This window comes from Polistes canadensis, unplaced genomic scaffold (assembly GCF_001313835.1).
Source record: "Polistes canadensis isolate GaletaPanama2010 unplaced genomic scaffold, ASM131383v1 scaffold_229, whole genome shotgun sequence".
NCBI classification, from domain to species: Eukaryota; Metazoa; Arthropoda; class Insecta; order Hymenoptera; family Vespidae; genus Polistes; species Polistes canadensis.
Genome location: NW_014569776.1, coordinates 226,248 through 248,525, shown reverse-complemented (window position 1 = coordinate 248,525; position 22,278 = coordinate 226,248). Strand labels below are relative to the sequence as shown.

Below are 22,278 nucleotides of genomic sequence, written 5' to 3'. Positions count from 1 at the left end.
TTTTTTTTTTACATTTCGAATTTATCAGATTTTTTTCTTTCTATAATTTAATTCAAAGATGATACGATTAAATAATTTATTTTGGAAAGGGTTAATTATTTTTGGAACTATAAAACACCCTTGTAAACTTTGTAACGTTTTTTATTTATAGAAAATTACACTTTATACATAGGCTTTCTCTCTTCTATTGCAAGTTCCGAGGTAACATTTTGTATATCTTTCATCTAAAAATGATATTAATACATATATATATATATATATATATATAAATAGTTACTTTTTAAAAATATATAATATATAAATCGCATTATAAGTTAAACAATAAGCAGCACCTTGACATGAGCATACAAAATAATTCCAGTCAATGTCAAAGTTATTCCGATTACTTGATTCATCGCTAAAGTTTCATGAAATACAATAGCTCCACCCAAAAGTAAAAGACAGAATTTGGAATGTCCCACCATATTATATCTAAGTTTCAAATGAAGGTGTATATAATATTATACTAAGAATTTGTTGTTACAATTAAACTAATACAAAGGATACGTTAGAGGCGAGGTTTGTCCTATTATCCAATAAGATGTTAGATTTACAAAAAATGCAACTATGCCAGAGGATACAACCATGAACTGAAATGAAAAAATAGCCAATGAAATATTCATTATTATAATAAGTATTTATCTATAATATTAATAAGCCTATACTATGTCCCAAAATGTCCAATTGTAACTGAGGGTCTGCCCAACCGGTTCCAACAATGGTACAACAATAAGCAGCATAATTGCGGATAAGGGAGCTTGATAATATAACAACTGCATAGGATCCATTTGAAACTCTTTTTGTTTTCTGTTAATTAACTAAAACAGAAATTGACAGAGGTTTATAACTAGATAAACTAGCATGTTTTAAATATCAAGTATTATAGATGCAATTACATTTACTTGAAACGAATGACTAAAATCAAACCAACATTCTTTTTGGTCTAGCGCATTTAATAGTTATTTAAAAACACACAGCTGGAATAATGATTTGTTTCAAATAAACAAATAAATAATTAAAAAAAAAAAAAAAAGGAACAGATGTGTTATTGTTAAGTACTTTTAATAGGTATATTCTTCCAACTGTGATTAAAGTTCCATCCAGTAAAGATATTGATTCTATTAACTTTAATCAAATCTTTCTTGCTCGCTATATTTATCTAAGACTACAAATTTTAATAAAAATATATCGTACAACTTGATATAAAGATGTCACAAATACTCCCAACGTCGCATAAACTGTTCCAATGATATTAAATTGTATGTCGTAATAAAAATTCATTATGACACCAATAATGATTGGAATTAATGTCAATTTAACAAGAATGCTGAAGTGCTTTTTATAAAACAATATTTGCATGAAAATAATGCAAGGAGTTGTTAGCATTTTAGCCACTTGATACGTTCCAACTGTATTATGAGCGAGACTTAAATTTGTTAATACAACAAATCCACAAAATGTAAGGGCAATAAATAACATCTCTCTAATATCGATATCCTTAACGCAAAAGACATACATTCTCTGACAAATGAGTAAACCGATAAAGGTAATAATAAAGTGTATCATAGATAATGTAATATTAGGAAATTTAGTATGGATATATAACCACTTATTTAGTAATACAATAACAATGGAAAAGAAAATATTTAATGTCAAATAAAATGCAGTGACAGCTTTTTTATTCATTTTGACACACCACGTATTATACTTTTAAACACAATGTCACAATATAAAAATCAATTAAATTCTTAATATTCTTAAATTATATCTTAAATGAATTGAATATGCCGGTAACATTTTTAATTGAAATCAATCTTATCTGCATGCGGATACTGTCAAGCACAAATCATGTGCAATATTTTAACTTGATTAAAATTGAAATTCAATTGATAGAAACACCCCCTTGTGTTATTCTTAGAAAACTTTTATTTATATATAATACAAAAGCAAATATACATGTATCCAAAAATATGAGACATTTCAAATATTATAAATTTGTATTTAATTTCTGTACACACAACATTTTTTAAAATTTTTTATTAAAACTCATATTTAATATAAATTATACATTTACTTATAGCGCATTTACATGTATGTATTTACTTGATCATTCAAATATGATTGGTCGAAAAAATAACCAATCTCATTTCGTTTTAAGATTCAAAAGCTATGTTCATGTATCAGTCATATAGGTTACCGGAAAATATCCGCGTTCGATACCCGCTAAAATTTGTCTGCGAATGTTGTGATGTGTATTAAAAGATAAAGATTTTTATTGTGTGTTTCAAATTAAAATATGGTAGAATATTCTTTAGGATATCGAGAGGTTGTTCCAGATCAGACTTTACATACGAAATGGAAGGAAATTATTTTAAGTACGGGTAAGTGTGCATAACCTTAAACAATAGCTCATATCAAAGACATGTATATTTATACAAAATTCAATGTAAAAATTGACACAAACATCAAAACTACCACCTCACATATTTAATACTTTTATTTGTACACGATTATTGTATATTATAAATGATTGTTTGAAAAATTTTTCAACGAGTTTACTTAACCACAATTTTTCATGCCTACCCGGCATCATTTTATTTGACATGTTTCTTGAATGAAATAATACAAGTTATATTGTTTTTTTAGGTGGAAGTCAAAGCACTTTACAAGATATAAAAGTACCAGAAAGAGCTGGCGGTTATTGTTATAAAAATGACTCCAAATATTTCACACGTAATCGTTTTATTTATTGGAGAATTTCCCACGATATACTTGAATTAGTCGAACAGAGTTTAGATGTCAATCTTGTTAAAAATAGAGTGAGATATAAATTTACAGGCACTCCAATCTTGGACGGTATTTCTATCCACGAAACAATTAATTCTGTTATTATATTGGTAGTAACGGTTTCCAGTGTATATAAACTTTCATTCTCGCATCCAGATAAAATTCATAAACAGGTACAAATTTACAATTCTACAAGTTTAAGAATCAATGGCTTATATTTTTGATTTTATTTGTCATTTATAATTGATAACAAATTTTTGTTTCTAGGAGCAAGAACATCACGCAGATGTTAACGTTCAATCAATATTTAGCGAAGCCAGTGCACAAAGTGCACGCGAGTCTAATACATTTCATCAAATCACTAGTGCTGGAAATACAAGTAAACAAATATTTTTATTATTGAAGCTTAAGGTATCGTTCTCTTTAATAAATATACATTTTTATTTATTTTCACAGATGCTCCAGTGTCACATGCAGCAGCATCATGGTTAACGTTACAAGATGAAGCATTTTTTGCTCTTGCTTACAATTCAGGAACGATATTACTTGTAAGACTAGACACGGTTACAGGTCTTGTACATACATATGATTTAAAACAAGATTCCATAGTGCCAAGATTTCTAAGCGGTATAGCTACCGCTTTCAGAGGTCGTAATTCTGAAGCTAATGTTGCTATTTCACTCGTTATACATACTTATGGAAATGATACATATTTATTTGCTTTATGTCGAGACGGCAATATACGCATGTGGTCTTGTAACAAAAATCAATGTATAGCAGTAACTAATACTGCGATTGATAATAATATTGCTTCTCAAGGAATTCAAGGCCACGTGTTAAGAAAAAGTTTGAATTCTAATAACGAATTGTATTTAGGAACATTTTTGAAGTTTGGAACAAGTTGTGAATTTAGTATTCTTAAGCCTGTCCAGGAAAATGGTGTATTTAAATTTATCAGGCTATGCACTCTGTTTGCACCAGATGTATGTATTAAATATTGTCAATATTTCTTTATTTTATCATTAATTCATAATTAAAATAATTAATATATATATATTTTTTTATATTTACAGCAACACCTGGTAGACTTTTCATTTACCAATACACATTTATGGGCTGTATGGAGAACAAAAGACATGGATAGCGTTGCAGTAACTCATGCCCATTTACCAACAAATGGAAAACATATCAATTCTGAATGGGAAACAGTTATTTTAGAACAACCACCAGATAGAGATTATATACTAAGCGATCCTGGTACAGATCCTAGACAAGCTTACATTAGCTACATCTTCCATCCAGGACAATTTTCTTTAACGGATATTACCAAAGCGCTTAGTATTTATAGAAAATCAAATTTCATTGCTGATATAAGATTAACACCGGCAGTGTTAAAAGAACGTGTTTGTGTGGCAGTAGAAGCAGAAATACAAGCAGAAGTTATGGATTACGAATTGACGGATGAAGACTATTTAGAAATTGCTAATCGTTGTTGGTCTAAATTTTATTCGTGTGTTATTCAATATCATGCGAATGGTACTAGACCAGTTGGTTTATTATTGTTACCAAATGTTTTTGGCGTAGTTCTGTTAAAAAAATCTTCATTTTCATTGTTAAGACCAATGGAAGCGTTAGAACATTTAATGCTTTGTAATGACAAGTCATACACCTCCCGTTTTAAAACAACGCCTATTTTATCGCAAGATGAGGACATATGTCAAGATTTAATTTCATTAATGGCAAGTTTAGTTATGTTGGAAGAACAATTATCCGAAGAGCTTAAAACTGGAATAGAAAAAGAATTGTACCATTTGAAAAGTCCTGATCTAATTATCGATGATATGCTATCAAAATTAATGTTGGAACCAGAAGATCCTGTAAGTATATTTGTATGTTTTATTATATTTAATATATTTCTCTTAATTATTTGTAACATTGTTTTTTATATTATTTTACCAGTTGTCTAACTATGATTTTCAATCAGAACTTTATCGTAAATTGGCAAACATAAAAGACATTTCTAGCGCAATGGCTATGTTGTTAGAAGCATTGACATATGACTTAGGACAACCAAATAAATTGCAATTGGAAAATAAAGGTCCAAATGCTTCGAAAATTTTATTAAATGTCAGTCATCTATTTGGAAGTCAATTGGGTATCTCAGCAATATCAGAAAGTATTGCTCAAATTACCCTTCTGAGATTTTCTATTTGTAGAAGCTTATTAATTTTACAACAATTTGTACAACTTCGACCTGAATTATTCGATTCAAGATCATTGCATTCAATTAAATCATCTTTAGCACCAAGAACAGTTGTACTTATGCAAGCATATTATGTTGTCATGTGGATATGCGAATGTACTGCTACGTATTCACCTACACAATCATTACTGTAAGTATAATAATAATTAAACAACTTTTGAACATAAATTCTTTTCTTAATTAAGAAATATTTTAGTGAATCTAGCTCTCAACGTTTATCAATATTATCTCTTGCGGATTCAAAAACAAATACTGGACAGAGACAACTTCGATCTTTGTCTCTATTAGAGTTATTTATAAGTAGTATTGGTGCGCAACATGCGCATACTTTAATGGTTAATGCAAATATGGATCCTTCTACTTTAATACCATGGCATTATGGCATGTTAACACATATTACTCTTATAGCACAACTTATGTATCCTTTTTATGTTCCTATTGTTTTTATATTATGTTTAATTTTTTGTTTTGTGTTTTTTAATAATTAATTGATCATGTTTTCTTAACTTGTTTGCTTAGATGGCCAATATCGGGAAATTTTATTTTTCCTGAATGGTTACTTTCTAGTTGTCAGTTTTTATTGGTTCAAGAATACGTTAGATTACTGAACACTTGGTGCGAATGGAACAGTGCATCTAGGAAATTTATATTAGCAATCGCTTTACTAGAAATGGGAGAGACTCAGAAAGCTTGCGATCATTTTTTAAGAGCTTCGGGAGGAATTTTAACGGATCCCTTCTTAGCCGATATTTTATTGAATTCTCTTGTAACTTCAGAAAATAATGCTTTAACTCAATACTATCTTAAAGTAATTAAGTTGTTTGAAGAACATAATGCAGCAGATTGCATAATTGAACTTACAGAAACAGCCATTTCAATAGCTGATAAAGATGATCATAATTTGCCAACTCTCCATTCTATATTATTTATACAACATCTTAAATTGGGTCATCACATTGAAGCTTATCACTGTTTAAATTCTAATCCTGATCCAGAACGAAAAGTTGATTGTTTGAGACAATTGATAATAACTTTATTTGAAAGAAAAAAATTAATTGATTTAGTATCATTCCCTTACGTTGATATGTACGAAGATTTAGAAAGAATAGTAGAAGGCAGAGCTAGAAGTGTTGATTTAATGGCAAATAATTATTATAATTTCTTATATAGTTTTCATGTAAATAAAGGGAATATGAGGAAAGGTAATTTTTACTTTATAATATATATATATATATATATACATACATTATGAAAAGATACGATTAGGTAATCCGATCGACGATGTTATACATTTAAAATATAAAATATGTTTATGTGTTATTTATATGTCATTCGTTAATTTACTAATATCAAATTATTTTTACAGCTGCATCTGTAATGTACGAACAATCAATGCGTTTAAGTCAAGAGTCTCATTCTGCTCCGATTATATTGAGACAAGCACAATGTTTATTAGCATGTATTAATGCTTTACATTTGGTGAGTGAAAAATACAGATGGATCGTCAGACCCGTAATCGAACAAAGCTTTTTGGAAGATACAAGTCCGCATAGGAAAAGAAATATAGAAGGTGAAGAGATTTTACATTATAAAATAAAAAAGCAGGTGGAAGTTTTGGAGTTGGCTGATATAAAGAAAGAATATTATATAGTTGATGCAAAATTGAAATTATCTAAAATGAAATCAGAAACGCATATCATTGCGCACGCAAGTAAGATTATAAATATTTTGTATTAATATAAAAAAATTGAATGTATAATTTTTATTATAAAAACAATTATCAAAAATTTCTAGGTCCATCCGAACTCGTTGTTATTTTATCGAGCATTGGATTATATACAACAGCATTACACTTATGCGATATGTTCAAACTATCTAAAAATTCAATATTCGAAAGTTTGACATCTCAATGCATAAGATTAAGTCAACACGAAGATCCAAAAGCTTGGGACTGGCTTGTACAAAATGATATCTTTGGTAAATACTAAATTAAATATAAATAATCGATACAATTATTACACACACACACACACACACACAGTTACATTTCTTTCTAATAATAATAATAATATTGTTCACAGATATGGATATAACTAACTCAAATATTATAAATACTACGTGGAGCTTGCTAAAGTATCTTTTGGAAAAACATGAAAAAGATAAAAGTACTGATCTTCATAAATCTATTTCTCGGAAATTACTTCAAGATGGAGCATTTTTACCAGAATGGTTATTAATGTCGTATAAGGTATTTATTATTATCTTTCTTTTTTTTTTATACTTAACGTGTCATGATAAAATAACATTAACAATAATTTACTTTTATTACAGAAAAGAAATACTGCCGAATTACTTAGACTGATGATAAATACAGGTCGTGTATTGGAAGCAAGTCAGCTGGCAGTAGATTATATTAACGCAGTTTTAGGTTGCGGAAAAGAATATTTTGGACTGGAAACTTCGTTATTGGCTACTGCTCCGCCAGTTTGGTTACCATTTAATACATTGGAAGTTCTATTATTTGAACTCAAACATGCAAGCGAGGAAGATCTACTTTATGTTGAGGTACATTCATTATTTTCAATTCTACAAATTTATTAATATGTAATTTAACTAAATCATCTTTTAAAAAATTACAGAGTTATCAAACGTTACAAGAAACGCTGGATAATTACATAAAAATCTTGAATCGTGTTTCAGAAGATATGATACGTATCAAAATGTTTAATAAATGTTAACAGTAAGTAATTTATTTCTTTTATATACATTTAAAATCATAATTTCATATATCAAAATTCAAATATTGTGTAACATTTTAAAAAGAACAGATTCAATATCGTTATTGTCCAAAATTTATAATTAATATCTCATTATATCAGTCTTTATTTCTACCAACAACAATAAAAATACTCGATAGTATATTTTCTTTTATAAAAAGCAACAAAAATGTATCAAGAGTACGTTGGTGGATGGTTAAGTGATATTAGCGTCACAAATACAAGAATAATTCCAAGAATTCCAGCAACTATTGCAGCAACAATATGTGGACATCTTTTGAATAGTACCTGTAATAAAAAATCCATTTATTTCATTAACAATCGTTAAGATAATTTAATATTAATTACTATATTAATAAAAAAAAAAAAAAAAGAAATTTTACCATTAATACAACTACTAGGGCAAGTATAAAAATTGAACCGAGCGGTAACAAAAAAGATGCTGTCCAATAGTGTCGCTGTATTTCAGCATCTGTAGGAGATATTAAAGTATATAGGAAAATAAAAATTAAAACATACTTATTATAAATATAAATAATAGTAATATGAATAATGAACAAGAACATAAGAAATAAGAAACCGTTGTAAACTTAAAAGTAAACATTGTGTATATATTCGTAAACAGATATATAAAATATATTTTACCATTACGCCAATGCGTTTTGTAGAAGTAATAAATGGGTACATCAGATCTTTTTGTAACATTGACATCTTTTGTTATTTCAGAAGAAAGAAAACCTTCATTATCCGCAGACTGTTTTTCATCAATAGTCCAGTTTCCTGTCATGTATATATTGTTAATATCAATGGCTTGTCGCTGATATTACACAATAGATATAATAAGAATTTATTAAAAAATTATTATTACATTTTCTAATCTCTTTGTATGTTTTTACCTTGTGACAGCAATAATACAATTTCTTTTATACGTATCATTAATATTGTTAATGAATAATTTAATCCATATTTTTAAAAAACTTAAGTTTTATAATAATAATAATTATTATAACTTAAAATACTTTTTAACATGCTATGTAAATATATATAAAAATGTAATCATATTTTTATAATCCAACATTACTTGTCAATATTAAAAATACATGTTTTTGAAACTATTTTAATTTAAAAGATTTGAATTTTGATATAATTCGCGCCAAAAAATGATAGCCAATTCTAGTCCAGAAGTACAAACGTCATTATTACGAATTTGATACAAATTTATTTTTTAATTTGTACGTTTAATATATAAATATAAAATATTAAAATTCGTTTTTGATAAATATTTAAAAATTTCAAGAAAAGTATTTTACCTAATAATAAATATATGTACTATTGATATTGCATAAAAATGATAAAAGAAAACAAAATCCAAGTTATTTATAAATATATTGATATACTACTGTAATCACTTTTCAAATTTCAATCGTTAATAATTAATAATTATAATGCATGAAAAAATGGTATATACCTTTATATATATGTACAAATATATAGATTACTATTTTAAATGATTTGACCGGGCAATTACAATGAAACTTTAATTGATCGTCATATTGGTATTCTTAATTTAAATGTATATTAATAATACATACCCAAAAACATCGTTCTATATAAAAATTAAAAAATGAAGATACTTTAACGATTTCTCTTAGTCACAATTGGTATTATTTAAATTTTCTCATCTTTATATTAATTATTCTTTCGTATATATACCAGATCCATTGTTCAGTATCCAATAATATGTACATACATGCTTTTAATTTTCCTATCTTCTTCTGAAGAAAAGATAAACAAGTTGGATGTTCGATAACTGTTCCAACATAAGAGATGGAAAAATAAGAGTAGGTATGTCGTATCTATACGATATGCATGTATCTACATATATGTGTATAGCATATATATACACAACAGTGTATTAATTGAACTGTGTACCAAAGTATTATTTGAAACGAAAATCTTGTAAACACCGACTTTAAGCTATTAATATATTTGATTCGGGATACTAAATATAAATATTATTTTCGAATGATTATAAATAATATAAATTATAGAATACGATAATTGTGTTTGTACGTGACAGGATAGATATATGTATGTATGTTCATCGATAGAAAATAGTAAGTTATCTTTGGTGAAATCTAACTACTCAAATTATCTTTTTATCTCGTTCAAATGATATTCTTTAAATGTCATACATAGCATAATAATATGGCGTCGATGATAAGAACCGGCTGATTTGTTGATGTTTTATACGTTTGATTGTGGTTCTCGAAGAAAAGGTGAAAATGATCAAAATCTCGGCACTTAACGAAGAATCTAGCGAGGAAAGCGAAGAGGAGGATGTGCCTACGATTACTAAAGAAGCTCAAGTAAATAATTTTTAATTGTTTATTTTAATTTACTTTAAAGTTAAACATAACCTTTAAATCATTTTTATCTTTCACAGATGCTACTTTTATTTTATAATTATCTTTATTTTATTTCTTTTAAAATGTATTCTCTTTCTCTCTAATTTGTAATTAAATTCTATTCTATTTATTTATTACTCATTATAAAGTGAAGAAAACTTTATCCAGCTTGTAACAATTAACCATCTGCCATGTGGATGTAATTTTTATATTTTGTATTGTACAAAACTATCATATTTTAATCGTTACCTTATATTTTATAATTTAAATTTGTATGATTATATTTTATTAGAAGAGCTTTATTTACAAGTAAACATATGTTATAAATGTTTATAACATATGTTTACTTGTAAATAATTAAATATACATACGTATAACCTTATATATTTAATTTGTTTCAGGAACAAATAGCACTTACCGAGTACAATAAAGCCTTAGAATTATTAAGAGATAATAAACATAAAGAAGCTTTGAATATTTTTAAGGAGCTTTTAGAAACAGAATTGCTGGATGAAGTTGAGAAACCTGAAGTATCCGATGGCAGATCAAGGCCTATGTTGTCATTAAAATATTCCTGTTACAAAAATATTGGAGCTATCGAAGCCATATGGGGAAATTATGGCGCTGCCATAGAAAATTATTGGGAGGCTGCTAATTTGGATGATTCCGATGTAATCTTATGGTACAGATTGGGTACCATGGCTATGAAAATTTCTAATTTAGAATTAGCATGTGCATCTTTTAAACAAGGACTGAAATGCAATTCAAATCATTGGCCATGTTTGGATAACATCATAACCGCCCTATACGCTGTTCCAGACTATATGAACTGTCTTTTATATATTTCTTTAGCATTAGAAAGGGATCCAAATTACATTAAAGGCTTAGCTTACAGAGAACAAATTTTCAAATCTATTCCGTGTTTAAAAGAATGTTATAAATTGTATAACAGTGACTGGAGATTAGATCCGCCGCTTTATACAGATTACAATCATATGATAGGGGAGGAATTATTGGTGGAAGCAGAAAAGGTTGCTCAAAAATGGGCGGAAGTGTGCAAATCAGAGTTTATTCCAAAATCTGTGCCAGAATTAACGTTAAGGAAACCTATAAATAATTATACGTGGCTCGACTTGGGAGAAAGTTTATTAGATATGCACAGGTTTATTGTAGAAAGTACTTCAAGCTTTGTAAGTCGAATTAAACTAATAGTTAATATGCCTAATGTCGAAGCTGTGGATAAAAATGATGAATGCGATGTTCAAGAAACTAATATGGATATGGAAATAGAAGAATTACAATCTCCAAATGTAAATGTGGCAAACGACATAGATAAGGATATGAAAATTGATAAAGAAGAAATTGTTAATCATGCATTCGAAGGATCAGAAATTAATGACGGATTAAACGATGTGTTGAATACAACGATAGATATGGAAATAGAAGAAGATAAAAAATCATGTTCAACGGATATACAAATAATAGAAGATGAAGATCCTTTAAGAATTTCAGATTTAGATGTTTTAAATGATGTGTTACAATTTGAAGAACCGAACCAAGCAAAAAGCACCGAATTAGATGAGCCTGTAATGTCTGAAACTGAAGGTAATAGTGAAAAACCTCAAATAGAAAAAGCAAAGATAGATCCATATAATACCGATAATGGAATAATTATGGAAAAGTCTAGCGATAGAGAAAGTGACAAGTCCAATGATAAGATCTATGACAAGGTTGCTGAAAATTCAGCAGAAGCTCCTAAGATAGATGAAAAGTCGAATGAAAAAACTGAAGGAAAGGATGAAGTTCAAAAGGTAAAAAAAAGACGTAGAAGTGCTTTGTGTTTCTTGCAGCAATGGGCTTGGAGTTGTAGCAGTATGAGACGATCGGCACGAGTACGTAGTTCAAATCGAAGAGAAGCTGAAAGAGACGACGTTCAATTAGAAGAAACACTTAGAAGAATATTTCCAAGCACGTTATTGTAAAGTCTTTATATATATTTTGTATACTATGCAAGAAACTAATGTTTTTTAAACTAACAATTTCTATTATTCCTTTTTAGGTCAGATACGGTGAAATTAACTAAAGATGATCATTCGAAAAGTATGGATGACACCATGGATACCATGGACGTATATCATTTATTTGTAAATCAAGAAAATAATACTGTCTCGGGAGAAGGAACTAAGAGTTCTGATAGTTCTAAATCACCAAGTCCCGATACAAGGTTAATCATTTATTCATTCATTACAAAGTAATAACACTTTATTAAAGATTATTTTCATATCTTCGCGTTAATTTATTATTTTAGCCAACAAATAAAATATTTTGGATCAGAATTAGAAAACGTCGATGTGAGTGCATTTATTAACGAATATAGTGGCAAGAACAATTTAATGGTGATCATAGCAAAATTTTGTGAATTCATATGTACAAAGTGGGCTCAAGAATGGCCGAAAAAATTATCGGATATATATTTAGAAGCTTATTTATGTACAAGGTATATAAATCTATGCTTTAATTGATGACAAGGGTTTATATACAACATTGAAATGATTATTTTGTCTTTTATAGACAACATATTCCGCATCCATCACCATTCGATGAAGATCTGGATGACAATATTCTAAAGTTGAATGCTGAAATGACATTATTATTTGGAGAACTTCATACAGATAAATGGTTAGATAATAAACCTGATCTGGTAGCATCATCAAGGTAAAAAAGTCATCTTTTATTGGTAATTTGTTTTTGTTTTTGGTTTTGCTAGCTTACATTGTAGTATTATAACAGTTTAGACAAACTGGGAACTGGTATGCCGTCAGAAGAATTAGGTTATATAATATTTACCAGCATTCGAGGAGATCTTTCAAATCAAGAAAACATTTACATTTTATTAAGAGTTCTATGGCTGAAAGCTACTATCTTTTTATGTCAAGGAGATACGGAAATTGTTATCGAAACATTAGAATTGGTAAGTAATTTAATACGTTAAATTTTACATTGACAGTCTAATATGTTAATAAAAGTACATGAAATTTTAATAAATATTATTAAATATTATAGCTGATGGATCAATTAAAAATATTGGGAAGTAAAAATCACAATATTTGCCTTATACTACCTAATTGTAAATGTAATTCCCAAATCAGTCTTAAAATAGTTGAGAAAAAACTAAAGTCCATACAAAGGTATTTGTTATATTACATTATTATACTTATGCAATTAGATTGGAAAATTTCGAATGTATTACCATAAAAATACTTTTATAACAGGAGTCAAAAACTTGGTGAGATACAACATTTATACGATGAAAAGAAATATGCAGAATTGTCTTGCGTTTTACAAGATACGTTCAAATTCGCAAGGCAAAAACATAAGTTATTGTCTGCCAATCAAAATATAATTGAAAGAGATAAACAATTAGCTATCTTATTGGATAGTTTATGGCAGCTTCAACATTATGAGGTTGTATTACTAAATAAATAATTTATTCAAATGTATCAATAATGTTTAAATATATTTGTTATCTAATTAACAATGATATTTTAGGATTGTTACGTATGGGCAGAAGCTTGTCTGAACGAATCATGGCAAAATTATTTGAATGCTTGCGAAGATGCAGAGCAAAAGAAATGGACACGTTCTGTCGTTAATTGTCTTGAAAAATTAGAAGCTTGTACAAAGGAAATAAGTGTGTTTGCTGGTAAGAAAATCTTTCAAGTATTTTTGTTTATTTTAAATATTTAAATATTAAACTATGGTAATTTATTATTTCAGTAAAATATTTACCAGAATCTTGCCTTTCAAGATTAGTGCAAAATTTAGTTCACATAGTATGTCATCAATTGGATATACCAGAAAATGCATTAGAGATGCCACTTGAAACCGTCTTACCTTGGATTTTATTACATTATATTTTACAATAGTAAGTTTTATCTTTAAAATATATTTTATATTATATTATTGATAAATTATTTTTTATTTTATAGCGAGGAAGATAAAGAGAGAGCAAAGTCTGAATCACCTTATAAAAACAAAGCACATAATTCACATAATTCAGAATCAGATGATGAAGATGATGGTATTCCACCTTCCATAATGATTCTATTTATTGCTCATGATTTTATTGGCAAACACTCGTGGTGTTGTTTTCATGATGCAAAGCTCTTATTCTTTACGATGAATCTAATAATACCCAAACTGGAAACTCCACAATTTACTACTATAAAAAACAAACTTACCAAATATTTAGAGCAAATTTTCTATTGTTTATATGGACACCCGAATAGATTAAATAAGTCAAAACCTAAACATCTTGAGGAGCACGGAGCACCTCAAATGGAATTAACATGGGAAGGAGCACAATTATTATTCGATTTTTATAAACCAAAACAAATGCCGATATTAGAATCACCTAGGCTCGCTGCTATAAGCGTAGATACTGAATTATTGTTTAAAAAGATAACTAGATTAGTTCCGCAAGACAGTGATCCGAACCAAATAATCGAAGAAATGAAAGACTATGTTATGGGTGAAAAAGAAAAAATGCCATGTGTCAAGAAACCGCTACCGCATTCTATATCTAGTATTTATTATCTATTAGGTGATTTCTATTTTAAAAATAACAAATGGACACTTGCTGCAAGGTATTACTTATTAGATTTATGTCTTCGTCCAACTGGATTAAATTCCTGGGCTGGTTTGGCCATGTCGACTGGAACTATAATAGATATTTGGCTAACCAATTATAGACTTATGTAAGTATTATTTTAATTATAATTACAATTACAATATGTACATACATTAACGAATTTATTTTTGATTTATTATTTAGAAGCGAGGATAAGTTATTAATGAAAGCCAAAATAGCTCAATCTAGTTATCGACATGCTACTGAATTAGCACCCAATCATGTAATAATCTGGACTGAATATGGAAGTTTCGTTTACATGATTCATTCGTTTTGTTCACGATTGTTGAAGCAAGAGACTGATACATTAAGTATGGAAAAATTTGAAGTATTAGAAAATAGAAAAGAGGAAATGTTAGAAATCGCAGAACAATGTTTTCAATCGTCTAATCGATTATTTATGGCATGTCATGGTATTGACAACATTAATAAAATTCAAGATGAAAGATGGTTGTGTCAATATATGCTTGGTAAAATAGCGGAAAAGAAAAATGAAGATCCCCCTATATTTCTAAGTTGTTATGCACAGGTCAGTTAACATATACTAATCAAATTTTATTATTTTCTATCTTTCGTTTTTTTTTTTTAACATTTTCAATATATATTTTTACTTAATTTTAGGCTAGTAAATTACTATATGAAAATAATGCAGAGTATCCTCGTAGAATTAGTCATAAAAATCCTCAATATCTTTCTATTGAGGCATTAGAAGTGCATTATCGAATTCATGCGAGTATACTTAAATATCTTGAACAACATGAAGGTAAACCTTTAAAAAAATCATTAGGCCAATTGTTTCAATGGCATCTTAAAAATTGTTCCGAAGGATCTTTTATGAAGTTTCAATCAAAACTATGCGAAAAGAAGAAGGAAAATGATTCGGATGCCGATACAAAAGCTACTGTCGGAAAAGATCTTGACAATTTATCAGAAACTTATAAAAATGTTGCCTGTGTTAATCAACGTTCCTACAGTATCGAAGAAATTGAAATTATAGATAGAAACACTCAAGATAAAAACCTTGATGGCAATCGAACTAGTGAAATATTAAAATCGGAAAACCGTAAAAGATCTTTGGATAATCAATCCAATGATAATACAAAGCGATTAAAATTGGGAAATATTTCTCATCTTCAATTGATGCAGGATGTTGTAGCTTTGATAGATGATTTAATTACAAAAGTCTGTGACATGGTGTTGCAAAAGGAAAAGGTAACAGATGATATTATGGTGTTATCGAGCGATGAAAGTAATGAAACTAGGTATCAAAAGAAAAAAGGAGAGTCAATGAAGAATATCGACATTAATAAAATGCAATCAAAAGAGGAGAAAAATAAGAAAAATATATTAGACGTGTCTAAAACAAACATATTTGATTCTTGTAAAAAAAATGAAAACGTGCAAGATTTAATGGATGCTCTTATGAAACAAGCAATGGAAATGAGCCAGGAAACGCAGCAATCTTCGTTTGATGACGACGATACAAGGAAGTTTGAAGGCAAATGGCTGCAAAATGAAGATTTACAAACTACTGTAAGTTATTATCATTAAATTATTATGATTAATTATAATTAAATTCTTATTTATTTTGTTGTGTAGGATAAGGAAACAAAAGATAAAGCAGGAGATAAAAAGAGAATGCATATATCTGCTCCTAAGCAAGAAGCTACTTTAAGTAGAAGAGGTTCTCAAGAAAGTACTACAACAACGCAAACAACAACAACTACAGAAACGAATAATTCTAGTTCGAGTAGTAGTGATGAATCTAGTAGTAGTGAAGACAGTTCTGAAAGTGATAGTTCTAGTGACAGTGATAGTGATTCCGTTGAAAGTGATATCGAGAAGAAAAAGAGAGACAATGATATCACAGAGAAAGGTAAAATTATTTAAAATAAATCTTGTATAAAAAATATTTATTAATTTCTTAATAACGTCATACTTTTTTTAATTCAAATTACAGAAGAATACATGACTGATGAAGAAGTAGCAACTTTAATCGCATATTGCCTGGCAGGATTGGAACAGTGCATATTAAGGTTTAATGAACATCATAAATCTTTTTATCGACTTGCTCATTTTTTCTTTAACAATAGAACAGCTAAAGATACTACTAAATGTAAAGATATATTATTGGGTACATACAATTGTCAATTTTATCCTGGACAAAGCTTTCAAGGACTTTTTGCAGATAGGAAGAGTACCAACTTCTTTAGTGTAAGTTTATTTATATTATCACTTATTTAACATATAGTACGTAGAAAAATATTATTAAATATTTTATTATATATTTAATTATTTAAAATAATGTAATAATTCACGTTGGAACATCGATATATCGTATTCCTGAATTATTTTGGTATTCTTTAATCTACCAGTAGATTCTATATAATCCACAAGAATAGAACCACGAGCTGTACCATCGACTACAGGATATACATTTTTTAAAGTTGATTTTATTATAAAACCAGGCCATATCACAGCAGCCATAGCAATTGCATCTGTCGGACACCAATTACTCATAGACTGTAGGGCAATTCTTTCTGCTTTGTTGAAAAAATCTACCGTAGTAGAATTTAATTTTCCAAAAACATTCTTACGCCAATTCTTTAAAAAGTATTATAAAAATAATTAGTTTTGAAATAATGTTATATAGTTTAAATTCATAGAATGTAAAGTTCCTACCAATGATATTTCATGATTGACGCATACTTCCCAAGGAAGAAGTACAGCTGGTGTTCTTGTAGTAGAATTTATTGCTATAAAATTACTTTCTGGATCATTGAAAAAATTAAATTCTACGTTGGGCATAAAATTACCAACTCCTGTTGCACTTCCACCCATTATGAATATATTTCTAACGTAATCTTGCAAATTTGGTTCCATAATAATAGCTGTAGCTAAATTAGTTAAAGGGCCTAAACATATAATAGTAATTTCATCTGAAAACAAAAGAAAACAAAAATCAATTTTTAAATTCATTCAAATTAAAAATAAACGGGTAACCATCTTCTATTCGATTTTATACTCTTTTAAAATGAATTTACCTGGATATTGCTTTACCATATCTATTATCGCCATAGATGCATGCTTTGTTCTGTTTATTTTACCTGTAATATTCTTGTCAAATTGAAAATCTCCTAAACCATCTTTACCAAAATAATTTGTTGTAGTATAATTATACATTAGAGATTTTTTACTTCCGCTATAAACAGGTATCTAAAAAAAATAAGTTAATATTAAATTATTTACTTCAATCATAAGTATTTTTAAAGTTTTAACCCCTTGCACTGTAACAATGTGTGAGATTTAATAAGTATGAAATATAGCACCAACTTTAGCATTAATTAAACTTCACGTGTTAAATCATAGTGCAAGGAGTTAATAACTAAGTAATACTTACGTCGCTTCTATTAGCTATTTCTAAAATTTTGAGAACATTTATTTCTACATTTTCTAAATACGTATTACCATATGTACATGTTATTGCTAAAACTTTAAAGTCCCCGTTACTAGATTTTTCATGTGCAAGTGCTAATAATATTGCTAGTGCATCATCGCTACCTGGATCCGTATCTATTATAACACTATTACGTGCAGCAACATATCTTCACATAACATTTATTTATTGTTAAATACAAAATGATGTTATTTAATTAAATAATATTTAAATTCATTTAAGTATATGATAATAGTTATTACCTAACGTCAAATGACAATTTGAAGTATAGAATTATAATAAAGGTTATGTAACAGATTTTCATGATTAAACTTGAACAACACCTAAAATAAAATATATTCTAGATTAATGATCAATTAAAACTAAATTTCACATTGATATTTTCTATATTTTATGATTTATTACATTGTATATAATTTATACATATATATATATTATATTATATATATGTATATGTATTTATAGATCACTTTTTTATTACACTGTTTGTATGTATTGTTTTATTGTTATTTACAAATACTTATAAATTGTATGTATTGTATTTTGTAGGGTATATGGCATATACCAAATCGTGAAATTGACAGACCAGGAAGTTTTGCATCTCATATGTCAAGATGTGTAACATTACTGATGCAAGTATTAAAAGAAACAAATGATAGTCGAATGTTAATGCAATTGTGTATTCAGCTTGCGAAGATACCTGATTCTGACAAGTAAGATTTATCTTAATATAAAATTGTAAATATGAAGATATTACTATACGTTTATCTAATTGATTTAAGTGATTCTCGTTTCTTTAAAATGATTGGAGAAAAATAAATGTTATAATAATATGTAAACATTATAAAAAGATATTATATGATTGTAATTTATTTAGGAAATACTTACGCGATTCTGAAAGAGAGCAATTATCTCGTCAAGCGTTAACTCTTTGTTTACAATCTTTAAGAAGTAGAGTACACACAATGGGTTCACCCAGTACAATGGACAGTGTACATCTCATAAGAACTGATTCAAGAACTCAAGTTTTATTGGATGTATATAAAATATATCAACAAGTTCAAAAACACTTTCAAACCAAGGAACCCACTGTACAAGCATTCTCTTCACTATTAATCGACACATATAAAATCTACATTGGCAATAAAGTAAGAAATAAAATAGTATTTTTATAGATAAGATGAAGTATCAAATGATAAGAAGCTTGTTATCAAAAGTCATAAACACTTGTATATTATATATATATATATATATATATATATGATAATTTTTTATTAAAATCTTATTATTTTTTAGAATTTAGATGGTAATATTTTGGAAATGGCTATTAAATGTTGTCAACGACAGATATTAGCTAATAAAATAGCTGCAACAAGTAATCCTGGAAATAATACTTTACCAACTTCGACTGCATCTGCGACTCCAGTAATTTTTATCATTTTTATATTGATTAATTATATTATAATTGTTCGCGAGAGAAATAACATTTATATATTACTATTATTATTATTTTTACAGGCTACTACATCTCAAACACAAGTTAATTCAACGTCACCTCAAGCATCTCAAAATCGTAAACCTTACAAGAATTTAACGTCGACAGGTAGACCAAGAGGAAGGCCACCCAATGTTAATAAATATTTACAAGCGATGCAACAAGGTGATAATATAAATCAATTTAATTCTAAGAATATTTTTACAAATTATATAGCTGCACCAGAAAATCATGCACTCATGAATCCCTATTTTATGAATCCACTAGTAGATCCAAATGTGTTATCAGCAATGATTGCTAGTTTGAGCAGTAACATGATGGCTCCCTTGCCAGGGATAAACTATTTAAATCGAATAGGAAATTACCAGGAGTATATTAATAGACAATATCAAAGGAATCTTTCGTCATTATCTAATCTAACAAACAGTTTAAACAGTACTACTGCTACTGTACCCAGTAGCATTAGTAACATACAAACAATGAGTACATCCAGTTCAAGCACAACTACACCCAGTAGTAGTATAAATAATCTCACTAATATTAACACATTAACAGTACAGCAATTATTAAATTTGACAAATTCTACCGTTCAAAATACACGATCACCACCAACGTATCATCAAGCAACAACGACTAAAACTGTTACAACTATGTCAATGACTAAAGATAGGCCGAACATATCTATTACTCCAGTAAGTACAGCATTGCCACAGAAGAGCAAACCTAGTAGGCCAACTACGCAAACTGATGCATTACCTGTTAATATTCCAAAGTCTCTTCAAATTTCACAAACTTCTAAAACTTCTCATCCTTCTACAGCACAGGTTTCGCTTCTTAAGCCATCTATTATTCAACAAGTTAAAACAAGTCCACCAAAACAAATGACTGCCCCTCAAATTCGTGTTTCAAAATCATTAACCGAACCTCAACCTGCTCATAATCCTTCATTATCACATGCACCTTTGAAAAGTAGCAATCAATCGAATTCAAACGTAGTACCACAAGTAGCACACGCATCGATTAGTCAATCTTTAAATTTAAAGCCATCATTGCCAATGAATTTACCTACATCTCGATCAGGTACTTCATTGCAACATAAATTATTATCGAAAAAAAATTCTCAGAGATCGTATCCTACATATACGCAAAGTTCTATAAGAAAACAAAAGCCGAGTAATAAAAGTGTACCAATTATGTCGAGTAATTTTTCCAACATGGTAAATAGTATGACAGGAAATTCATCATTAGGACAAACATCTTTTATACCTGCTGAATTAAGTGGTATATCAGTAAGTCCGGTAACACAAGCAGGAATAAAACCATCAAGCGTTAAAACCACTAATTACAAGAGACCCCCAACAAAACCCAAATCTGGTATAATGGATGTACCAAACCCATTATCAAGTTCATTTCCGCAAGCAACATCTGTGGAAGCACTTTCTATGTTGTCTCAATTACAACAACATTCACATTTAGAAATAATACCTCAACAAAAAAATCCTCAGATAAAAGCAAACGTAGATTTTACAAAAAATCTCTCTTCGTCGGTTAGTGTTGTTCCACAAAAGAAACTTGTTTCTGAACCATTGAGGCAGCCGAATTCCGATTGTATGACGTTATATGATTTGCCAAGAGGAAAGTCTGCTAAACCAGTCGATAAATCTGCAAATGATAGTGTAGAGATCATTACGTTAGATGATTAAAATAATTATAATATTCTCGATGGCTTTATCATAATGTAATAAATTTTTCCATTCGTCTTTTGTTATCTATGTAAATGTTACATAAATTATATAATTAAGTAAAAGTAATTAGCACAACTCTATCGGAATAAGAGTCTATTTGATCTATTTAATAAAAAATTAATTTACTTTTTAATCCTTCGTTAATAAAGCAAAAATTATATATTATGCAATCAAATAAATGATTGTTATGTAAAGACTGAATTATTGTAATAAATTACATAATAATACCATTTTCAAGATAATCAAGATTATTAGATTGAGATCCACGAATTATTTTCTAATCTTATAAGTCATTAAAATGCTATAATATTTACAAGGATACAAAAAAATCTTTACAGAATGTATAATTGAACATTTATTTTGGGTTGTTAACGAAGGATTTAAGAGTATGTGATAAACCTCTATGAATAAATATATTTATAAAATTCATATCTTTTTTTTTTAATTAATTGTTTATTTTAATACAAATGTATATACCATAGAGATATCATCTAAAAATGTATTATTAAAAAGAATTCATGCGCATTTGTTAAAAATTCATACTTATGTCAGTATTTTGTATGTGAACTATACTTTTGAAATTTATACGCTTATGTGTGATTTTATGTATATGAATA

General features: G+C 28.2%; 5 protein-coding genes across 7 annotated transcripts; 2 read left to right on the top strand and 3 right to left on the bottom strand.

The window, feature by feature from the left end:
- Nucleotides 1-123: 123 nt before the first annotated feature.
- Nucleotides 124-1,908, bottom strand: LOC106790298 (solute carrier family 35 member E3-like). The gene is made up of 5 exons (XM_014755085.1): nt 1,234-1,908; nt 705-857; nt 547-629; nt 333-471; nt 124-224 (listed from the first exon to the last, which is right to left on the bottom strand). The coding sequence occupies exons 1-5, from the start codon at nt 1,723-1,725 to the stop codon at nt 156-158; spliced, it is 936 nt and encodes a 311-aa protein (XP_014610571.1). The 5' UTR covers nt 1,726-1,908; the 3' UTR covers nt 124-155.
- Nucleotides 1,909-2,243: 335 nt separating this feature from the next.
- LOC106790302 (nuclear pore complex protein Nup160 homolog) lies at nt 2,244-8,647 on the top strand. Of its 2 annotated transcripts, none has more exons than XM_014755090.1 (14): nt 2,244-2,420; nt 2,686-2,999; nt 3,094-3,205; nt 3,283-3,809; nt 3,900-4,703; nt 4,786-5,219; nt 5,286-5,507; nt 5,609-6,291; nt 6,456-6,800; nt 6,884-7,066; nt 7,171-7,337; nt 7,421-7,654; nt 7,729-7,829; nt 8,593-8,647. In XM_014755090.1, the coding sequence occupies exons 1-13, from the start codon at nt 2,336-2,338 to the stop codon at nt 7,825-7,827; spliced, it is 4,209 nt and encodes a 1,402-aa protein (XP_014610576.1). In that variant the 5' UTR covers nt 2,244-2,335; the 3' UTR covers nt 7,828-7,829; nt 8,593-8,647. The 2 variants fall into 2 exon arrangements, with proteins under 2 accessions (XP_014610576.1, XP_014610577.1); XM_014755091.1 differs by lacking the exon at nt 8,593-8,647 and adding an exon at nt 8,028-8,109.
- Nucleotides 7,819-9,781, bottom strand: LOC106790304. Its single transcript, XM_014755094.1, has 4 exons — nt 9,459-9,781; nt 8,512-8,646; nt 8,250-8,338; nt 7,819-8,154 (listed from the first exon to the last, which is right to left on the bottom strand). The coding sequence occupies exons 1-4, from the start codon at nt 9,466-9,468 to the stop codon at nt 8,041-8,043; spliced, it is 348 nt and encodes a 115-aa protein (XP_014610580.1). The 5' UTR covers nt 9,469-9,781; the 3' UTR covers nt 7,819-8,040.
- Nucleotides 9,782-9,905: 124 nt separating this feature from the next.
- On the top strand, nt 9,906-22,036 carry LOC106790300 (calcineurin-binding protein cabin-1-like). Of its 2 annotated transcripts, XM_014755089.1 has the most exons (21): nt 9,906-9,983; nt 10,066-10,235; nt 10,676-12,252; nt 12,334-12,498; nt 12,583-12,771; nt 12,846-12,989; nt 13,065-13,245; nt 13,338-13,462; nt 13,547-13,739; nt 13,824-13,977; nt 14,052-14,199; nt 14,264-15,031; nt 15,109-15,493; nt 15,586-16,497; nt 16,564-16,840; nt 16,925-17,000; nt 17,133-17,178; nt 18,971-19,134; nt 19,299-19,569; nt 19,718-19,846; nt 19,940-22,036. In XM_014755089.1, the coding sequence occupies exons 2-21, from the start codon at nt 10,152-10,154 to the stop codon at nt 21,617-21,619; spliced, it is 7,668 nt and encodes a 2,555-aa protein (XP_014610575.1). In that variant the 5' UTR covers nt 9,906-9,983; nt 10,066-10,151; the 3' UTR covers nt 21,620-22,036. The 2 variants fall into 2 exon arrangements, with proteins under 2 accessions (XP_014610575.1, XP_014610574.1); XM_014755088.1 differs by having other exon boundaries at nt 16,925-17,178.
- LOC106790303 (probable uridine nucleosidase 2) lies at nt 17,204-19,379 on the bottom strand. Its single transcript, XM_014755092.1, has 6 exons — nt 19,310-19,379; nt 18,664-18,744; nt 18,365-18,569; nt 18,009-18,180; nt 17,647-17,903; nt 17,204-17,568 (listed from the first exon to the last, which is right to left on the bottom strand). The coding sequence occupies exons 2-6, from the start codon at nt 18,723-18,725 to the stop codon at nt 17,257-17,259; spliced, it is 1,008 nt and encodes a 335-aa protein (XP_014610578.1). The 5' UTR covers nt 18,726-18,744; nt 19,310-19,379; the 3' UTR covers nt 17,204-17,256.
- Nucleotides 22,037-22,278: the final 242 nt, after the last annotated feature.

Excerpts from the sequence above, each read along its gene's own strand:
- LOC106790298 (XM_014755085.1), bottom strand. The coding sequence starts at position 1,725 with ATGAATAAAAAAGCTGTCACTGCATTTTATTTGACATTAAATATTTTC. Across the intron at positions 630-704 it reads ATTGGACATTTTGGGACATA|TTCATGGTTGTATCCTCTGG; the intron begins GTATAGGCTTAT and ends TTTTCATTTCAG. Across the intron at positions 472-546 it reads GGACAAACCTCGCCTCTAAC|ATATAATATGGTGGGACATT; the intron begins GTATCCTTTGTA and ends TTTGAAACTTAG.
- LOC106790302 (XM_014755090.1), top strand. The coding sequence starts at position 2,336 with ATGGTAGAATATTCTTTAGGATATCGAGAGGTTGTTCCAGATCAGACT. Across the intron at positions 3,206-3,282 it reads CACTAGTGCTGGAAATACAA|ATGCTCCAGTGTCACATGCA; the intron begins GTAAACAAATAT and ends TTATTTTCACAG. Across the intron at positions 7,067-7,170 it reads TGTACAAAATGATATCTTTG|ATATGGATATAACTAACTCA; the intron begins GTAAATACTAAA and ends TATTGTTCACAG.
- LOC106790304 (XM_014755094.1), bottom strand. Across the intron at positions 8,339-8,511 it reads CAAAACGCATTGGCGTAATG|ATGCTGAAATACAGCGACAC; the intron begins GTAAAATATATT and ends TATCTCCTACAG. Across the intron at positions 8,155-8,249 it reads CCCTAGTAGTTGTATTAATG|GTACTATTCAAAAGATGTCC; the intron begins GTAAAATTTCTT and ends TTTTTATTACAG.
- LOC106790300 (XM_014755088.1), top strand. The coding sequence starts at position 10,152 with ATGATCAAAATCTCGGCACTTAACGAAGAATCTAGCGAGGAAAGCGAA. Across the intron at positions 13,463-13,546 it reads AAACTAAAGTCCATACAAAG|GAGTCAAAAACTTGGTGAGA; the intron begins GTATTTGTTATA and ends CTTTTATAACAG. Across the intron at positions 19,135-19,298 it reads AAGATACCTGATTCTGACAA|GAAATACTTACGCGATTCTG; the intron begins GTAAGATTTATC and ends TAATTTATTTAG.
- LOC106790303 (XM_014755092.1), bottom strand. The coding sequence starts at position 18,725 with ATGAAAATCTGTTACATAACCTTTATTATAATTCTATACTTCAAATTG. Across the intron at positions 18,181-18,364 it reads AAATAGCTAATAGAAGCGAC|ATACCTGTTTATAGCGGAAG; the intron begins GTAAGTATTACT and ends TATTTTTTTTAG. Across the intron at positions 17,904-18,008 it reads TATGGTAAAGCAATATCCAG|ATGAAATTACTATTATATGT; the intron begins GTAAATTCATTT and ends TTTTGTTTTCAG.